General features: G+C 44.0%; 1 protein-coding gene across 4 annotated transcripts in view; it reads right to left on the bottom strand.

Moving 5' to 3' along the window:
• The window catches only part of SCUBE1 (signal peptide, CUB domain and EGF like domain containing 1), a 359,575-nt gene that overhangs the window by 23,770 nt on the left and 316,858 nt on the right, over positions 1–18,947 (bottom strand). For all 4 annotated transcript variants that reach the window (XM_068278175.1, XM_068278171.1, XM_068278172.1 and 1 more), the window contains 8 exons: positions 18,418–18,534; positions 18,163–18,285; positions 12,447–12,566; positions 9,674–9,766; positions 9,024–9,140; positions 7,024–7,161; positions 3,768–3,971; positions 1,433–1,594 (listed from right to left, as the gene is read on the bottom strand). In XM_068278175.1, the coding sequence (XP_068134276.1) occupies positions 1,433–1,594; positions 3,768–3,971; positions 7,024–7,161; positions 9,024–9,140; positions 9,674–9,766; positions 12,447–12,566; positions 18,163–18,285; positions 18,418–18,534 (1,074 nt within the window). The remainder of the gene's footprint in view (positions 1–1,432; positions 1,595–3,767; positions 3,972–7,023; positions 7,162–9,023; positions 9,141–9,673; positions 9,767–12,446; positions 12,567–18,162; positions 18,286–18,417; positions 18,535–18,947) is intronic.

The following is an 18,947-nucleotide window of genomic DNA, read 5'->3' as shown; positions in this document are numbered from 1 at the left end:
ATTATAGTATTTCAAAAGCCAGTTTACATACCGTGGCTGGGAATTGAACCCAGGTCTCACTGTGTGGTGGGCAAGTACCTTAACCGCTGTACCACAACAGTACTAACTGAAGCTAGCCTAGCATTTACCATTTATGCTCAATCCAAGAGAAAAATTAGACAAGACAAATAACATTTATATCACGCTTTTCTCCTGGTATTATTTTAAAAGGAAAAATCCATATCCTTCTCAGTTTAGGTTCCCTTTAAGGATTTGTAGCATAAAAGCCAACTCACATTGGCTGGGAATTGAACCCGGGTCTCACTGTGTGGTGGGCAAGTACCTTAACTGCTGTACCACAACAGTACTAACTGAAGCTGGCCTAGCATTTACCATTTATGGCACAATTTTTTCATACAATCTTACCATTTCTATATAGTATAAGGGTAAATTAAGTGAATATACTGAAAGGATAATTTAGGCAGTTCCCTTATATTACATAGAAATGGTAAGATTGTATGAAAAAAATTGTACCATGTATGGCCACCATAACACTGCTACTGCCTATAGAGCGTGCCCTAGTGGCTGCAGCTCTGGCGCTTTGAGTCCGCCAGGAGAAAAGCGCAATATAAATGTTATTTGTCTTGTCTAATTTTTCTCTTGACAACTGTTGAACACAAAAGTAAAAGGCCATGCCTGGCTACAAATCCTTAAGCAATGTCTGGATGGTGTAATGGTTAAGGGCTCTGCCTCTGACACAGGAGACCAGGGTTCGAATCTTGGCTCTGTCTGTTCAGTAAGCCAGCACCTATTCAGTAGGAGACCTTAGGCAAGTCTTCCTAACACTGCTACTGCCTATAGAGCATGCCCTAGTGGCTGCAGCTCTGGTGCTTTGAGTCCGCCAGGAGAAAAGCGTGATATAAATGTTATTTGTCTTGTCTGATTTTTCTCTTGGATTGAGCATAAATGGTAAATGCTAGGCTAGCTTCAGTTAGTAGTGTTGTGGTACAGCGGTTAAGGTACTTGCCCACCACACAGTGAGACCTGGGTTCAATTCCCAGCCACGGTATGTAAGCTGGCTTTTAAAATAGTATAATTCCCTGGCAGATGAGACGGGAGGAAGGAAGGGAGGAGGGAGGAAGGAAGGAGGGAGAAAGGGAGGCCTAAAATTGAACCTAAAATAGGGGTTTATGTGAAATCTAGATTTTTGCCTGGGACTTTTGATGTGTATTTCACTCAATCATGTCTCCTCCAGGTATTAGAGCCCTTGAAACATGTTTTCTATCATTTTTCCAGCCGGCAGAATTTTTTCTATTTTTCAAAGTTCGCCTCCCCATTGAAGTCTATTGCGGTTCGCAAACTTTTTCGCGAACCGAACCTTTCGCGGAGGTTCGCGAACCGAAAATCGGAGGTTCGCGACATCTCTATTCTTTACAGGTTTGCTGTAACTTACCTCCACATTCAGAGACATTCCGTGCCCCAGCGATGCCCTGGCCATCATTACTCGGGCAAGGCTCACATGCCAGCTGCCCCTCTAGATCCTGGTATGTTCCTGGCGTACATGGAACGCACTGATTGGTCTCTGCGCTGTAGTATGAGCCAACTGCACAGGTCACTGAACAAAAGAGGCAAGAATTAGATCCTCTGAGGCTGTAAACATTCTGATGAATTACTTTTAAAGCAGCTGAGAAGTCCCTTTAAAAGATTTGTGCAGCTGTTCACGGTCGCTACCATTAGATGCAAAACAGTTACGTCTTTAATTGTATAACCCACACTGCCACTAGCATCAGCGTCATATTTACATTTGTACAATTGTTACAGTGGACCCCATTAGAATGCACCTGAGCTCTGTGTGTCTTCTGCGGAATAAAACTCTAGAGTAGGATTAGCTACATATCATCACTTTATCTCTGAAGTTCCATTGCTCAGATAGTTCCCAAAAGGAGGAGGAAGATAAAGAAGAAAGGGAGAAGTAAAGGTTGAAGAAGAAACAAAGGGAATGTCGAGGATAAAGAAAAAGGAAGTGAACGAAGGACAGAAAAAAGTATGAAAAAGGGGGGGACAGAATGATTAAGAGGATAAAGAAGAAATAAGAAGAATATGTTTAAGAAGGAAGAGTGAGAACGAGGAGGAAGCAAAAAACGATGAAGGAAGAGTGAGGATGAAGGGGAGAAAGAAGAAGTAAGAGGAGGAAAGAGGAAGAGAGAGAAGGAAGAGAGAGAATGAGGAGAAGGAAGCAGAAGAGGATGAAGAAGGAGGAGCAAGATAGAGGAGGATAAAGAAGGAGGAGTGAGAATGAGGAGGAGGAACCAGAAAAGGGTGAAGAAAGAAGAGGGAGAGAAGGAGGAGGATAAAGACGGAAGAGTGAGAATGAAGGGGAGAAAGAAGAAGGAAGAGGAGGAAAGAGGAAGAGAGAGAAGGAAGAGAATAAAGAAGGAAGAGAGAGAACGAGGAGGAGGAGGAAGCAGAAAAGGGTGAAGAAGGAAGAGGGAGAGAAAGAGGAGGATAAAGACGGAAGAGTGAGAACGAGGAGGAAACAAAGAGGGTGAAGAAAGAAGAGAGAGAGGAGGAGGAGAAGGAAAAAGAAGGAAGAGTGAGATTTAGTAGGAAGCAGAAGAGGGTGGGGAAGGAAGAGTGACAACGTGAAGCAGGAAGAAGGAAGAGAAGGAAGCAGAAGAGGGTGAAGACGGTAGAGACAGATGAAGGAGGATAAAGAAAGAAGAGTGAGAACAAGGAGGAGAAAAAAAGGAGAGGTTTAAGAAGGGAGAGAGAAGAAGAATGATAAAGAAGGAAGAGTGAGAAGAGGAGGAGGAAGAAGAAGGAGAAGGATGAAAAAGGAAGAAGAGGCAGAGGAGGAAGCAAAAGGAAAAGGGAGGAGGAGGATAAAAAAAGGAAGAGTGCGAATAAGGAGGAGGAAGAAGGAAGAGGAGGAAAAAGAAGAGGATGAAGAATGAAGAAAGAGATGGAGGAGAATAAAGAAGAAGAGAGAGGAATAAGGGAAAAAGTATGATAAAGAAAAAGAAGAGAAGGAAAAAATAAGAAAGTGGATGAATAAAGAAGAAATAAAAGGAGGAGGAAAATAAAGAAGGAAGAGGAGGAAGTAGAAGTGCTGATTTGGGTGCAGCCGGCGCCACCATAAGCCGTAATAGGAATAATGGCTATAGCGGCAGTCAGTAAGTAACTTGGGCGCCGTCATAAGTCGAAGCGCAAATTACTTTTAAAACGAATTCGATGGCCATCAATAGCTGGAAGCTGAATTACATTATTCTCCACTATCCACGGTGGCCTGGAGGGGCAATAGTAATTGGCACCCCGGGACTTGTACAGGAGCAGGGTGAGCTGTATATAAGCCTTATCCTGTGCCCAAACCTCCTGGCGGGACATTCACAGCAGGTGAAGAAGGCAGACAGAGAGAGTATGAGGAGGATGACTAAGAAGGAACAGGAGGAAGCAGAAGAGGATGAAGATGGAAGAAAGAGAACGAAGATGAGGAAGGAGGAGGACAATGAAGAAGAGGACACAGACACAAAAGAACTTATCACAATTCATAAGCAGACCAAGTCTTTAAACTGCATCACTCAATCCCCCATCAGTGAATACAACACCAGAATCTCGTGGAAATATCACCTGACCTGCTGTTGTCACGTTGCACAAGCTATATTGCATCTGCCCAGCCAAGACTACAGATCACAGAGAAGAAACTTATCCCATCCAGCTGTGTCCTTCTCCCTCATTCATGCTGCAGCCCATTCTGGGCTCTCATCTACAAGTAAAAGATATAATAATACCGCATTTCCCATCCTGCAGGACCTGACCGGCGCTGCACACCTCCTGATTCTCCGGGGTCTTGGCCGGCTTCTGGGCCACCTCGTACTCCATGCCAGAGAGGTCCATGTAGAACTGCTGCCTGTTAATGGATTTCCGCAGAGTCTTAATCGTGGCCTGCAGCTTCTGCTCCGCCTTCTTTCTAACGCAGTCAACATTACATGAATCTGTACAGACAGAAGCATAGCAAGTTATAGGGGAGATTTCAGAAAGTTACTTTTAAAGCAAAGATCCATAAAATACAGAGACAAAATGATGCTAGCCCGTATGTATATACTGTAAGTCAAGGGTCCCCAAACGTTTTGGGGTTCGAGGGCCGGGTCAACATACTTCAGACTGCTGGGGGGCCGGAGTATACATACAAGTTTTTGCGGGCTAGACAGTGAAGCATACTAAGGTGACAAACTTCAGTGCAATTGGACAACAATGTCACCTGATGTGGAATTTGTTTGGAAACCAGCGAATTACTGCTTTCTGGCTTCATTCTATATGCAGACCACCAATATGTAAAATATGTAGCTGACTGTATCTATAATACATTTTGTGTGTGGGGGGCCGGTAAAAAAGCCTCAGGCAGAGGCGGGACAAGGTCCTCCAGCACCCAAGGCTGAGACACCAAACTGCGCCCCTCCATCCCTCCTACACCAGCCGTCACACACTGATTGCTATTAGACTAAGAGGTGCCGCAGGGCCCACAACCTCCCTAACACCTTAATATTTAGTTATCTGGCTTGCAGTCACTGCCATGTATCCCCTTTTCTTATTTCTTTCTGCTTCAAACACAATTAGGAATGACAGCTGAATGAATTGTGCGCCCCCTCCTACACTGCGCTCTGAGGCTGGAGCCTCTCCAGCCTCTGCCTCGGCCCTGGCCTCAGGGGGCCACATTTGGCCTGCGGGCCTTAGTTTGAGGACCACTGCTGTAAGTCATTCTACTCATACTCCATGCCTCATTCAGTATCTGTATTAAGGGAGTATGAACTAAGAGCGACATGGAGACAGCCATACTTCTTTCCTATTAAAGGAAGGAAAATTTAACTTAGCATGCTGGGGGGATGTGGGAGGAAACACAGAGTGCTTTAAGAGGAACTTTAGCGAAAAAGTAGGAAAAGGGGAAAAAAAACAATACATGAAAAGTTAAAACATAGAAGAAAGATTAAAGGATACCCGAGGTGACATGTGACATGATGAGATAGACATGTGTATGTACAGTGCCAAGCACACAAATAACTATGCTGTGTTCCTTCTTTTCTTTCTCTTTCTCTGCCTGAAAGAGTTAAATATCAGGTATGTAATTGGCTGACTCAGTCCTGACTCAGACAGGAAGTGACTGCAGTGTGACCCTCACTGATAAGATTTTCCCGTTTTTATCTCTTTCGTGCTCTCAGAAGCCATTTTCTGCTAGGAAAGTGTTTTATAGTTGGAATTTCTTATCAGTGAGGGCCACACTGTAGTCACTTCCTGTCTGAGTCAGGACTGAGTCAGCCACTTACATACCTGATATTTAACTCTTTCAAGCAGAGAAAGAAAAAAAGGAACACAGCCTAGTTATTTGTGTGCTAAGCACTGTACATACCCATGTCTATCTCATCATGTCACATGTCAGTTCGGGTATCCTTTAAGAAATGATTGATATTTGCCATGTAATTTGTTCATATTGTTTGATCCACAATCAGCCTGCAGGTCATCATCGATACTACTGGCAGACAGTTGCCATTATCTATAACCACACACCCTAATAATGCAATAAGCTAAAAGGTTTTTTTTTTGTTTAGTTTTTTTTATATATACATTATATATACTGTATATACATACAGGTAGTACCCGGTTAACGAACAAGATAGGAAGTGAAGGTTCATTCTTGACATGAATCTGTTCTTAAAGACACTGAAGCGAGAATAAATCTCGCTTCAGTGCTTATATTCAGCAGGGGCATGTGTGCACCTGCTAAAACGCCGCTATCCCGCGGCTGAACGGTGGTCCCTTACCTCTCAAATCCCCTCCGTGCAGCGCGGGGATCACTTCCGCATTGAGACATGGCTAATGGCCGCAGCCCTGCCTCACGCGCGTCTGTCAGCGGGTATCTCCGCCTCTCCCCCCGCCCCTCTCAGTCTTCCTTCGCTAAGAGGGGCAGGGGAGAGGCGGCGATGCGCCGCTGATAGACGGCGCTGAGAGGCACGGCTGCAGCCGTTAGCCCTGCCTCAACAGCAGCAAAATCTACGACCAAGTTGGTCGTAGATTTTGCAGGGGGGGATTTGGGGGGTAAGGGACCCCCGTTTAGCCGCGGGATAGCAGCGTTTTAGCAGGGGCACACATGCCCCTGCTGAATATAAGCACTGAAGCGTGATTTATTCTCACTTCAGTGTCTCTTTAAGTCGGAACACTGTGCCATGTCTGTCCCCTGTACCTCCTCTGTGCCCCCCTGTGCCTCCAGTGTCCTTTGTACCTGCTTATATAAGTTTAAAAGCAATTTTTTCTTAGATTTTTTTTAATCGATTTTCTCAAAAAAAAAGTCCAATTTGAATTTTTTTACTTGTTCCCATGGAAACACAGAATCCATGCCGTTCGTATCGGCGGGTCGTTTGTAAGTCAGGGACGACAACAATTTTATTTCCCACAATGCAACAAGGTTTACAGACAGGAAACTTAGGTCCTAATATCACACTGTGGGAGGAGTTTCCCTACAATATCAGCCATACAGTGAAGTTACCGATATTCTCCTATTGGGCAGTGGTAATTCTAATGGTAAAATATCTGTACATTTTACTAACCCTAAACCTATTCTAAAATGAGCTCTCCCTTTACTGATGCCAAACCCACAACAGACTCCCCCATCAATGCCTAACAGCCCCCACCTATGCTTAACCCTAACTGACTCCCCCCACACACTGATGCCTAACCCTAACTGACCCCTCACTGATGCCTAACCCGAACCAACCACTTCCCTCACCAATGATGTCAAACCCTAACAACCCCCTCACCCATGCCTAACCCCTCCCCTGCAATAAATTTGGGGTGCCCAAACTTTCCCGTTACCCACAGATCTGCTCTCCAAAGATTTACAACAAAGCCTGTTTTGAAAATGGGAAGCTGCTTGTATAGACAACTCTGCGTTGTGTATTCATTGGTCAAAGGCAGCGATTGCCAGTCCTGAATCAGGCTGACACCCTTTGCAGAGTGGAATGAAGTTTCTTATACAGACATTCCTGAGGGACGAACCTGACACCTCCTCCCTCTTCACCTCCAGCTCGAACTCCGCTGTGATGTGCGACACCTCCTTGGACGGCGATTTCCGACCCCTCCTCTTCTTCTTCGAAGAGTCGCACTTGAGATTCACGAATGTGATGTGACAGCTGTCTGCAGAATGACAAGAAATGGTACAATGTAGAAAGGAGTTTAAGATCTGGCACTCATATGCTTCAACTGGGGATATGTTAAAGTCTTGTTTCGAAGGGTGCTTTGCCTCCCATAAAACTTGTAATCACCACACCTTTTAATTTTGTTTCAGACAAACTTCAATAGGGCATACAGGAAACGTTATGTACTGTGCAGCAAGTAGTTTTGTGCAGGGCACCAGGACATATACAGTACGTGTAAAAAGGAGTACTGTGCACCCGTAACATAAACAGTTCCCAAAAAGATTTATTCCGTTCCTTTAGACATACATAATCAGCCTTGACATACTTCAAAGAGAGGTGCCAAACCTGTGTGTGCCGACGTTGTGGTGGTGTGGAGGGGAGAGGTGACCAGGGGAAAATCCGGACGGCACTACAGCCGTTTCTCGCCGCTTGGGCGCTTGCTCACATGCGTGTCCGGACACGCATGTGAGCAAGCGCCCAAGCGGCGAGAAACGGCTGTAGTGCCGTCCGGATTTTCCCCTGGTCACCTCTCCCCTCCACACCACCACAACGTCGGCACACACAGGTTTGGCACCTCTCTTTGAAGTATGTCAAGGCTGATTATGTATGTCTAAAGGAACGGAATAAATCTTTTTGGGAACTGTTTATGTTACGGGTGCACAGTACTCCTTTTTACACGTACTGAGAATGACAAGAAAGAAGGCGTGAACAAAGACAGATTCAAATGAAATGGGGCCCTAGGCAAGGTAGTAGTTTTGATTCTGCTTCTTGGTCATCTTAGATGGGAGGAGGGTCAGAGGAAGTGGCAGTTGGGGTCTTTGACACCCATTAGGTGTCAAAACAAACACAAAACACAGAACAGTGAATTTCTTCAGCAACCATCTGTGGAAAAGAGACTTTTCATTGTGTGCTGTGCAAGAGTTCGGTACGCTTCAAAAGTGTATTTGTGACAGGAAACAGATCTAAATTCAATCTCAAGCCCCAAAATCACAATGACATGATGTCAGCAGAAATAAACAACACGTGTCAGCGCCAAGACAGAAGGCGACCGCAGCCGAGAAGGACAATGTCCAAAAGTCCACACAAGCAATGAATATATAAAGTCAGCGCAGGTCTATAGTAATACAGCTTTCGTCATTTTCTGGTATACAGGATCTTCGAACAAAAAGGTAAAGAAGCAAGGCTTACCAGATTACAACAACCCACATTATAAGGTTGTAAACGAGTTTGATAGGTGGTCCGCAGAACTTTCAAATGGTGTCGTTTCACCAGCGATGTTGCACACCACAGATTCCTCCGGAATATAGTAGATATGCTGAGGTCGCAGAGACTCGCTAAAGGAGAGTCATACGGGGCCCGTGCACTGGGAATCCCGAAAAAGTAGCGCGCATAAAATGGTCAATAGAAGACCTCAAATAATATGGTGCCGCCTGTCGCCTTCCCGACCGGTTTCGCAATCTTGCGTCATCAGGGGAGATGACGACGCAAGATTGGAATCTGGTAAGCCTTGCTTCTTTACCTTTTTGTTCGAAGATCCTATATCCCAGAAAATGACGAAAGCTGTATTACTATAGACCTGATATGTTTTAAAGGAGCAAAGACGGGAACTGTTGTAAAGGATTCGGAAGAGAGCGGGCATTCATACAGCAACACAAGGATGAAAATCTTTGGCTATAATAAAAACACTTTCTAATAGTAATAGGTAGTGAATCTGAGCCAAGCTACATATAAAACAGTTCTGTCCACTTTCAAGCAATTTATATAGATATAGTCACAGATTACGGCTTCAAATATCACTCAGCATGTGGCCCTCAAGTCATTTCCCAACAGATCTAATTACTTCTGAAGCGAATCACTCACCCGTCACCGGCTGCCTTACGGGGTCCTTGGCTTTGTCTTTGCTTCGAGGGCGTAAGTGGCATTTAGCATCTTTTATTTTAAAACGAGCCTTCTGCGTGATCGGAGGACCTAAAGAGTCTGGAAACAAAGTATTGTAAGTGTGCGGCAATGTGAACAGCCCACGCCACATATAACAGGAAGGAAGCGTATGTCTGCTGTGGGAACATGACTCCGTTCCACCAATCATTTCCTTGCAAAGTCCTGGGCTGCACTCATCAGAGGCTCCTCCCCCTCTGACGGGTGGGAAATTTTCAACAAATTACCAGTACATGGGGGTTTGTATTTTGAGCCTGATCTGCATTTCTAAGGACTGATCTTAAAGAGGCTTTGTACTGATATATAGTAGAATGCAGTAAACGATTATATATTTACCTATATTTACCATAATTTTTCTAGTTTCAGCATCAAAAACGATTGAAAGAAAGTAAATTTCTTCATCATCGCTATGGAATTTGCTTGGGAAATGTTGAATAGATCAAGTGGGTCCCAGCCCTTAATGTGGATCTCAGTAAAACATAGTTTAATACAACGCCTCCAATATACAGTATATAGCTGATGAGGATTTGTGTCGTTTTTCAGTGACAGTGTGGTTACCATCTGAGTAATCTTACCGGTACACGTTGGTATTGTTGCGTTGCGTTTCTGGGCGGCTTTGCTTTGCTGCACCGGTATACCGCAGCTCAATGTGTAGCTGTTCTCTGATTCTATCATAATAAAGGACACATCATCAATAACACTGTGACATCACATACATGCGCACAAACTTCAGGCAAAATATTCATAATGTGCTTATCTCCTGCCTGAGCTCAGCGCTGAGATCAAACACTCTGTCTAGGCTGCTACAGCACACAGACTGTCTAACCATTGTTAGTAGCCCAAGTGGAACATCTCATACTAACACTAAGCCCAGGCAGGAGATAAGATAGTCATACTAACAATAAGCCCAGGCAGGAGATAAGATAGACTTTACAGGGCTCAGATGAAAAGATCCCTCAGATGGGAATAAATCACTAGCCTACCACAGACATGCCAAAGTAGTTGGGCAGAGTTGTAGGCACTCACATGTTGTGGTAGTAGTTGGGCAGAGTTGTAGGCACTCACATGTTGTGGTAGTAGTTGGGCAGAGTTGTAGGCATTCACTCATGGGAATATTGTCACGTTCTCTGGCACCCACACATGGAAATATTCCCACATTCTCTGGATAACCGTTTCGATCCCAGAATATTTATTTCCTCCTCCTTTAGCATCATCCAATGTCATCCTACACGTTAATCACTTCCAGAATCTGTTTTCACCTTTATATTGTAATAGAGTCCCCTACATCAGAGATGAACAACCCGGTCCTCAAGGTCCATCATCAGTACATATTTTGCAGGAAAGCACAAACATTTGCAGGTGGGGTAATTAGTGTCTCAGCAGAGCCGATTATCTACCTGTTTGAATTTCCACAAAACATGTACTGTTGGTGGGCCTTGAGGACAGGGTTGGGGAACACTGTCCTACATCATTGGTGGCTAACTTTTGACAAACTGTTATTACGTCTGAGCAGCAAGGCTGCATTCTGGAACTGAAGGGGGGGGGGGGCTCCTCCATACCAGGCACTCTTCTACAGCTGTCTGGGCCTAGGCACCTGCTTAGGATGCACAGACAAGGGCAGCCACGCTCACCCTGCTGAGAGCAAAATAAGGTGCCAAGGGAAGGGGATCAGTTGACATCCAAACATCTAAAATGGACTGCAGCGATTTTGTACAAGAGCAGTTCACCAGCGTTGAGGTTTATATGTACCTGCTTAGGATGCCTCACGGACCATCTGACTTTACATGTACACATACAGTGCGCTGAAGACAACCACATATAGAACTGAGAGATTATGCACAACGGATATAACAAAAGTTGTTTAGGTAATAATACCTTTAATGACTGTACAAGATTTCCTTGCAAGCTTTCGTATCCTTAATAAAGTGAACCTCTGGACTAAAAATCTACTCAGCAGAACTGAAAAGGCTTGGTGTTTCTTTAACAGTTTCACAGCATCAGAACTTTGTTTTTCTTATAGAAGTCTCATTTTTAGCTGCATTTTTAGCTAAGCTACACCCATCAAAGAAAAAAAACCCTGGCTTTTTTTCCCCTGATGCTGTGCAGAGCACGATGGGATTTCCTATGTTGTTGTTCACGTTGCCTAGCAACCGGGAGAGGTGCTCAGGACACAGGACAGTTGGAACTGTGTCTCATGCTCCCTGTCACCTCCTTTCAACCAAAAAGATGGCTGCCATCATGAAATCAAACATTTGCCTGTTCTTTTAAAACAGGGTGGGTAAGAGATTATATTGCCTATCTATTTTAATTAACATAACTAATGTAACTTAATGAAAGTATGTTTGTTTAGGCTGGAATTCCTCTTTAAGTTTTTTCGCCTTGGATTCCCTTTAAAGTAAACCTGAGATGGAGCAGGAGAGAAAATGTATACATACTTGGGGCTTCCTCTGGACCGATGGCTCTCTCGTAGTCCTCCGCTGCCTATTCCTTCGTCCGCAATCGTCTCCGGTATTTCCACCGGTCTGGAGCCAACTGCGCATGCGCGGCCTGGCTAGGTGCGCTCCCCCATCATGCTCCTGTCAACGGGAGCGTTCTGCGCCTGCGCCGACTGACCCCAACTGGACAAATTACCTGGGCCGATTGCGGATGAAGAAGGAGGTGCCGGAGGACTATGAGGGAGCAATCGGGCCCGGAGGAAGCCCCAGGTATGTGTACATTTTCTCTCCTGCCCCATTTCAGGGACACTTTAAAGCTATTACCTTTACAACTTTTCTTGTGATGTCTTTGGATTTTCTCCATGACTAAAGCATCGCACACATGCTCAATTAAAGTCTACAACCTGATCCTGCATTGTAAGCACTCCAATATAATCATACATGTGTCTGCTGTAATGAATCTTATCTCAGACATCCTGGCTTTATTCTGGTACATTGCAGGGGAGAGGGAAACACTCACATTCCTGCTCCTCACTGATTGGCTGAGGGCAGTTCAGTGTGACAGGAGGCTGAGAATTTGCGGAAGTACGATATAGGCTGTGCTCACATGTTTACAAAGCAAGCTAGATATGACAGTGCAGTTTCGAGGAGAAAAAAAAAACAGTAAGGGAGGATATGACATCAGGATTGGCTTCAATCAGAAGCAGTAAAGATGGAAAATGCCTGGAAACAGGTTTCTCTTAATCTACTACATAAGATTCGCTGAAATCAAAACATAGACAGTACAATACACATGTTATGTAAGTAGAGCAAGTATTTATCTACTTATACATGTGTTGTTGTTTTTCTGGGATAGTATTGCTGTCGCTGCTGCTTTAACGAATGCAGTGTGTGGTTGCGCATGCATACAGACCTGGTAAGAAGAGGGTGTTGGACGGGCAGGACAGGAAGCAGCTGTCTGTACCCCCTGATTTGCTGCACACCAGCTGAGACTTTGGGGGAGGCTTCAAGCCCAGAACACATTTTGTTGTCTCTAGGAAAAAAAGAGAACAGTTAGACACACCAGAATATCCGTACGATCCCTGCAATGCTTCCATGTACAGGTAAAGCCTGGCACACACTTTCAATTCTGATTAACCAATCACTGACCAATTTTACGACCTCCATGTAGTATAAGGGTTTACTTAATCTGCTCATAGTGTTTAATATCTGTTTACCCTCATACTACATAAAGATGTTAAAATTGGTCAGTAATCGCCCACTCATAATTGAAAGTGTTTACCAGGCTTTGGTTATCTGTTTGCTTTAGGCTCTGTGTGCACACCATGCTTTTCATGTCTGTTTATGTTCACTCTGGGACAAAACGAATGCAAAAACAGACACAAGCAAGAAAAAGCAGCACTGTCACCTATGATTGGCTGATTATCACTCTAGCCACATGATGAGAGCTTTACTGTTCACAATTCAAATAATGTCGGCAAAGAGGAGGGACTTTGCTAGCTGTTTACAGTCAGCCCCTGCATCTGCCTCAAACTGGGAATGGGGTGGAGTTTTCAGGCAACCGTATTCTGTGAATCACCAACACTGGTCTCTGAGTGGAGGTGCTGACCTCTGGCTCATAAGGAACAGCTCACCGATCTACGGATATTCAGATCTCAGGATGCTTAGCTGCAAAAATCTGAGACACAGTCTAATCATTTCGGGAGACGCTAAAGCAAACCTGAAATGAAAATAAACGTATGCGATAATGAATTGTATGAATTGTATGTGTAGTACAGCTAAGAAAAAGTAGCAAAGAGAAGAGTCTCATATTGTTTTCCAGTACAGGAAGAGTAAAAAAAAATACAAACTTCAGTTGTTATCTATGCAAAAGAGCTTCTCTGAGGTATTGGACCCGCTGGGTGGAATACAGTCCTGTTTTCTGAAGCACATATACAGCACAGAAACAGTGAGAGACAGCTTGAGATAAGGTTTTACTGCAGGAAGGTTCAAAGGGTCATTATTCCTGCTTTGTTTTATAGCTAAATAAAAATCAGGGCTGTGGAGTCGGAGTCGGAGTCGTGGAGTCGGAGTCGTGGAGTCGGGCAATTTTGGGTGCCTGGAGTCGGAGTCGGAGTCGGGAAAAAATGCACCGACTCCGACTCCGACTCCTAATGAATTTGTAACTGTAATTAAAATAGAAAATATGATAAAATGTTCTATTTCTCAGATAATAGTCATTAAAAATAATGTATATATACAGTATATATACAGTAAAAGCTGTGCTTTGTCTACAAAAATGAAATGAACCAATCAAAATTAGTTACTTGTGCTGCTTCAATAAAGCAGTCCCCGTATTTTTAAGGTCAGATATACATATCTGATTGTGACTGTATATATGATGTGCACACAGGAATCTCTTATATATACTAAATAACATCTATGCTGTAAGAATAAAGCCTGATGTGTAGCCATGTCACTAATAGAGATGGTCAACGAGATGGAAATAATTCCGCATTGATGCTGATTTATGCAAATGTACGCACTCCCTTTGCTGATGAAATCAAATAATTTGATATGTTATTAAAATTTGGTTTGGTGACTACAAATTAAAGGGTAACTGAGACGGATGAAAAGTAAAGTTTTATACATACCTGGGGCTTCCTCCAGCCCCCTTCAGGCTAATCAGTCCCTCGCTGTCCTCCACCACCCGAATCTTCTGCTATGAGTCCTGGTAATTCAGCCAGTCAGCGCAGTCCAGCCGCATGCCGCTCCCACAGCCAGGAACATTCTGCACCTGCGCAATAGTGCTGCACAGGTGTAGCATGCTCCTGGCGGCGGAGTGTGTACATGCGCACTACGCCTGACTGGCTCAAGTACCTGGACTCATAGCAGAAGATCCAGGTGGTGGAGGAGTACAACGAGGGACTGATTATCCTGAAGGCGGCTGGAGGAAGCCCCAGGTATATATAAAACTTTAATTTCATCTGTCTCAGGTTTACTTTGTTACACAGTAGTACTATACTCTACATATGCACTCCCCACAGAGCTGCAGGGAATCCACTGAGAATGCTGTGCACATTGAACACAGAGGTGTTGTCTTGTTTACAATCTCCTCATTCCCCTGCAGAGTACCTGCACATCATTCTTACATGTACCCACACTTACATTGCCTAGGGCCTGATAGATGTTCTTTGTTCCGGTTTGTACCTTTTACAAGTACTCTTACCAAGGACTAGTTTTAGTCTAAAGGGAATAAATATAGTAATCTACATATCCTTCTCACTTCAGTTGTCTTGTAAAATTCCTAAGCGTTGGCAGTTAAGAGACGAATTTCATGTTACATACTTTTAATCAACAAAATTGTAATATGCAAATTAGAGGAGTCGGAGTCGTGGAGTCGGAGTCGGAGTCGGTGGAATCCTAAACTGAGGAGTCGGAGTCGGAGTCGGTGGATTTTTGGACCGACTCCACAGCCCTGATAAAAATATGAGACTTTCTTCTACAATTCATTATATTATAAGTTTTTTAGTTTTTTTGTTTGTTTTTGCTTTTGACCAGATAATAGGTGAGACACTTGATGAAATTACTATAACTTAATAAATCGATTTGCGGTAATCGATACACCCCAAATTTCCGATCTGTTGAATGCCCATGGATTGTGAACAAGAATTGCAGCAGGAGCATCGGTAGATCGATGGCAGATAGTGAGCAGTGCAATGCTGCCATTCCATCGACTTTCAATAGATTCCCTGCTGAATTCTATTGAAAACGGATGAGCTGTGAGTGATAGAAATCGACTCTTTTCTGAATCGTTTCTGAACACAAACGATTCCATCGTTTTGTCACATCGGGTGGCAATCCATAAGTGTATGGCCAACTTTAGGTCTTCGCACCCTACCCATCTATCACTAAGGGTGCCCATTAACAGTATAATATTTCCCTCAGATGCAATCATTCGTTCAGATTTGCGGAATTGTAAGTAATCGGAGGTCAGTTATTGATTGTTCCCACAAACCGGATGATTAGCACCCTGTGTAGTTGATGCAGAAAAGGCCGGTAACATTGCACCACGCGCGGCAACGTTACAGGCCTGTACTGAACCTAGGAACTTTTGTTGCGCCGATGGTGTTACCATAGCAACGTGCATAAACAGTGTTCGCGCAGTATGGCAGTGGTGTAGCACACGCTGCCCCATACCTGTGTAAACAGTTTACACGTGTTGCTATGGTAACGCTCTCTTGCTATCGGCACAACTAACGTTACTACGTTCGGTACCGGCCGGCAACATTGCGGGCCTTCTCTGCGTCAACACCTTTCTCTTTTCAGATGTGATCGTAAATTCCACCATTTGGATCAACAAAATTCTGTATTCTTATCGGCCATAGAATTGTTTCTTGCTGATTTTCTTCACATTATGCAGTTATCTGTACTATTTGATCTTAAAGATCTGATCGAATGATCGCATGTGAGGAAGATATTGTACCGTTAATGGCCACCCTAAGGTAGACACCACTCCACCCGCGCCCCCACATTTTACTCACCACCTGAGCCTACAGTGGTGATGTCACCATGGCGCTTCTGGTGAGCTGTCCCTTAGCCTCTGCAGGTAGACTGTAATGTCAATACAGCATCTTTTGCCATCATGGCTGGGACTGGAGAGGAGGCGGGGCTGTTTCAGCCACTGACCTCCCCTGCTGTGTAGGAGTCAGCGGGGGTGTATCTTATCAATTGGCGTGACATGTGATTGATGGGCACAGTGATGTTAAAGGACCTCTATTGCAAAAAAAAAGTAGGAAGTTAAAATCTGACAGAACTGACAGGTTTTGGGCTAGTCCATCTCTTCACGGGGGGGGGGGGACTTTGCAACAGCATTTCCTGAACAGCAGTTGCAAAGTCTAACTGACAAAATAGTGTGCAAGTGAGTAGGGAGGCTGGCTGGTATCTTACTATTTTGGCAGTTAAACTGCTGTTCAGGAAATGCTGTTGAAATCAAAAGAAAACCCTGAGAATCCCCTATGAGGAGATGGACTGTCCCAAAACCTGTCGGTTCTGTCAGATTTTAACTGCCTACTTTTTTCATGATAGTGGTTCTTTAAGAAAGGGGGAGGTACCGAGACAGCACCAATCTGTGATGAAGTAGCTTCAAGTGCTTCAATCTCATATGGTCAGATCATCTGACAAGGAGAATGATAACCTTCCAAGGTTAATATGGGGAGGTTTTTGGAGGGTGCACAGTTTGGTTAACCTCCCTGGTGTTTAATTTACATAAGATTTCAGTACAAAAAGAGGTACCATTTTTTTAAGCATTTCTTTATATTTTAAGTATTTTTGCAGACCACTCGTAAGTTGCGGTATTGCAAGCTGTCCGCAAGCATGCAATATAAAAAAAGCATGTTTTTCTTAATCTTTATTTAAATGTTTTCTTTTTTTTTTACTTTGCTGCTATGAGCAGTAGTGCTGCCCATAGGTTTGTGGTTTTTATTACACTTAGAATTTTTTATATTGGATCCAATACAGGTAGTCCCCAGTTAAAGGGAACCAGAGACGAAGCACCCTCATGTATTTTACCATATATATCAGTGGGAACATTAGAGAAAACCCCTACCATGCTCTCTGTTTCAGTCTGCACTGCACAGCTTGTTTCTTATCAGCCCTGATAAAATCCCAGACTGAGCATTCAGTCTGGCTTTGCTATAATGACTCAGCTATAATGATTCCAGAGCAGAGCCAGCAGGGGGCAGGCTTGGACTTGAAAAGACATGAGAGAACACAGACTAAGCTATAAATGTTCCAGAGCAAAGCCAGACTGCTCAGTCGGGAATTTTATCAGGGCTGATAGGAAACAAGCTGTGCAGTGCAGAATGAAACAGAAAGCAAGGTAGGTGTTTTCTCTAATGTTCCCACTGATCTATATGGTAAAATACATGAGGGTGCTTCGTCTCTGGTTCCCTATAATGAACAAGATAGGGACTGTAGGTTCATTCTTAACCTGAATCTGTTCTTAAGTCGGAACACTGTGCCATCTCTGTCCCCTGTATCTCCTCTGTGCCCCCCTATGCCTCCAGTGTCCCTCTCTGTGCCACCTCTGCCCTCTGTACCTGCTTAAACAAGTTTAAAAGCCATTTTTTCTTTGAATTTTTTAAAATCAATTTTTTTAATTTGAATTTTTTTTTTCGAAATGTTCCCACAGATTCACAGAATCCATGTCGCACATATTGATGGGTTGTTCGTAAGTTGAGCGTTCGTAAGTCAGGGACTACCTGTACAGATATTTGCATCCAATACAAAAAAAATGAATTTGCCACCTCATGTCGTGACGTCATCAGAGGAATGAGACGGGGAACGTCATCGGCGAGGGACAGGAAGCCACAAATGTGGAAGAATGGAGATCACCGCTGGGGATCGCCGAGAAGAGGTCGGGAATGAACTCGCAGGGAAGCCGCGAAGTGCCGGCAAGGGATCCCGCATGCCAGCGACACTGCAGGTATTTGTAATTGCTGGACAAGTCTGACTCGTCCTTACCGATCTTAGCTATTTTTTCATGGACAAGTCAGGCTCCTCCTTAACACTAGGAGGGTTAGTTCGGGGGTAGGGAGGAAATAATTAAAACATAACCAGTAAAAGAGCATAGGTCCGGACATTCTCACCAATACAGTCCCGCTTGTTCCAATGCAGCCTCTTCCCAGGCGGACAAATGCACTCGTAGCTACCCAACGTGTTCACACAGCCAAACTCGCAGCTGCCGTTATTGATGCTGCATTCGTCAATATCTATGGAAAGAGAACCAGAAATCAATTCTCTGAACTAATATGAGTCCACGTATAACTCCTCCCCCTTCAGCAAGAACTTCATGGAGTCACTGAAACTCCGCCCACTTCTGCAGGAGACGCCTGACTACGCACCTCCGCAGTGAGTCAGTCCATATAGCGTGTAGCCCTTCTGACAGCGGCACTCGTAGCTCCCGTGAGAATTATTACAGATGTGGTCGCAGGTCCGCTCGAAGGAGCACTCGTCAATATCTGCAACACACAAGAGAGACCGCTACGTCACAACACCGACCTCCCAAACACAGGTGCCCAACACAGATGCAGGAAATGTGCCGCTGGACTATGTAATAATTTAAAAATGTTAAAGAGGCCCTGTAGTGAAATACAGTACAATGCAGTAAATGATTCAGGATACCCAGTTTTATGATAATTATCCTGGTTTTAACATCTGAAACACTTCCCATATATATATATATATATATATATATATATATATATTTTATACCGATTGTATGTATAACCTTGTGCTATGTTGTATAACCGTTCGCTACCTCTCTGTCTGTCACCCCTTGTTGCAATGTATGTATCCCTATTTATTGTCCAGCGCTGCGTAATATGTTGGCGCTTTATAAATACAATTAATAATATATATATATATATATATA

This window comes from Hyperolius riggenbachi, chromosome 3 (assembly GCF_040937935.1).
Source record: "Hyperolius riggenbachi isolate aHypRig1 chromosome 3, aHypRig1.pri, whole genome shotgun sequence".
In the NCBI taxonomy this organism is placed as follows: domain Eukaryota; kingdom Metazoa; phylum Chordata; class Amphibia; order Anura; family Hyperoliidae; genus Hyperolius; species Hyperolius riggenbachi.
Note: the sequence above shows the minus strand (reverse complement) of the source record. Positions and strands in the feature narration are given on the sequence as shown.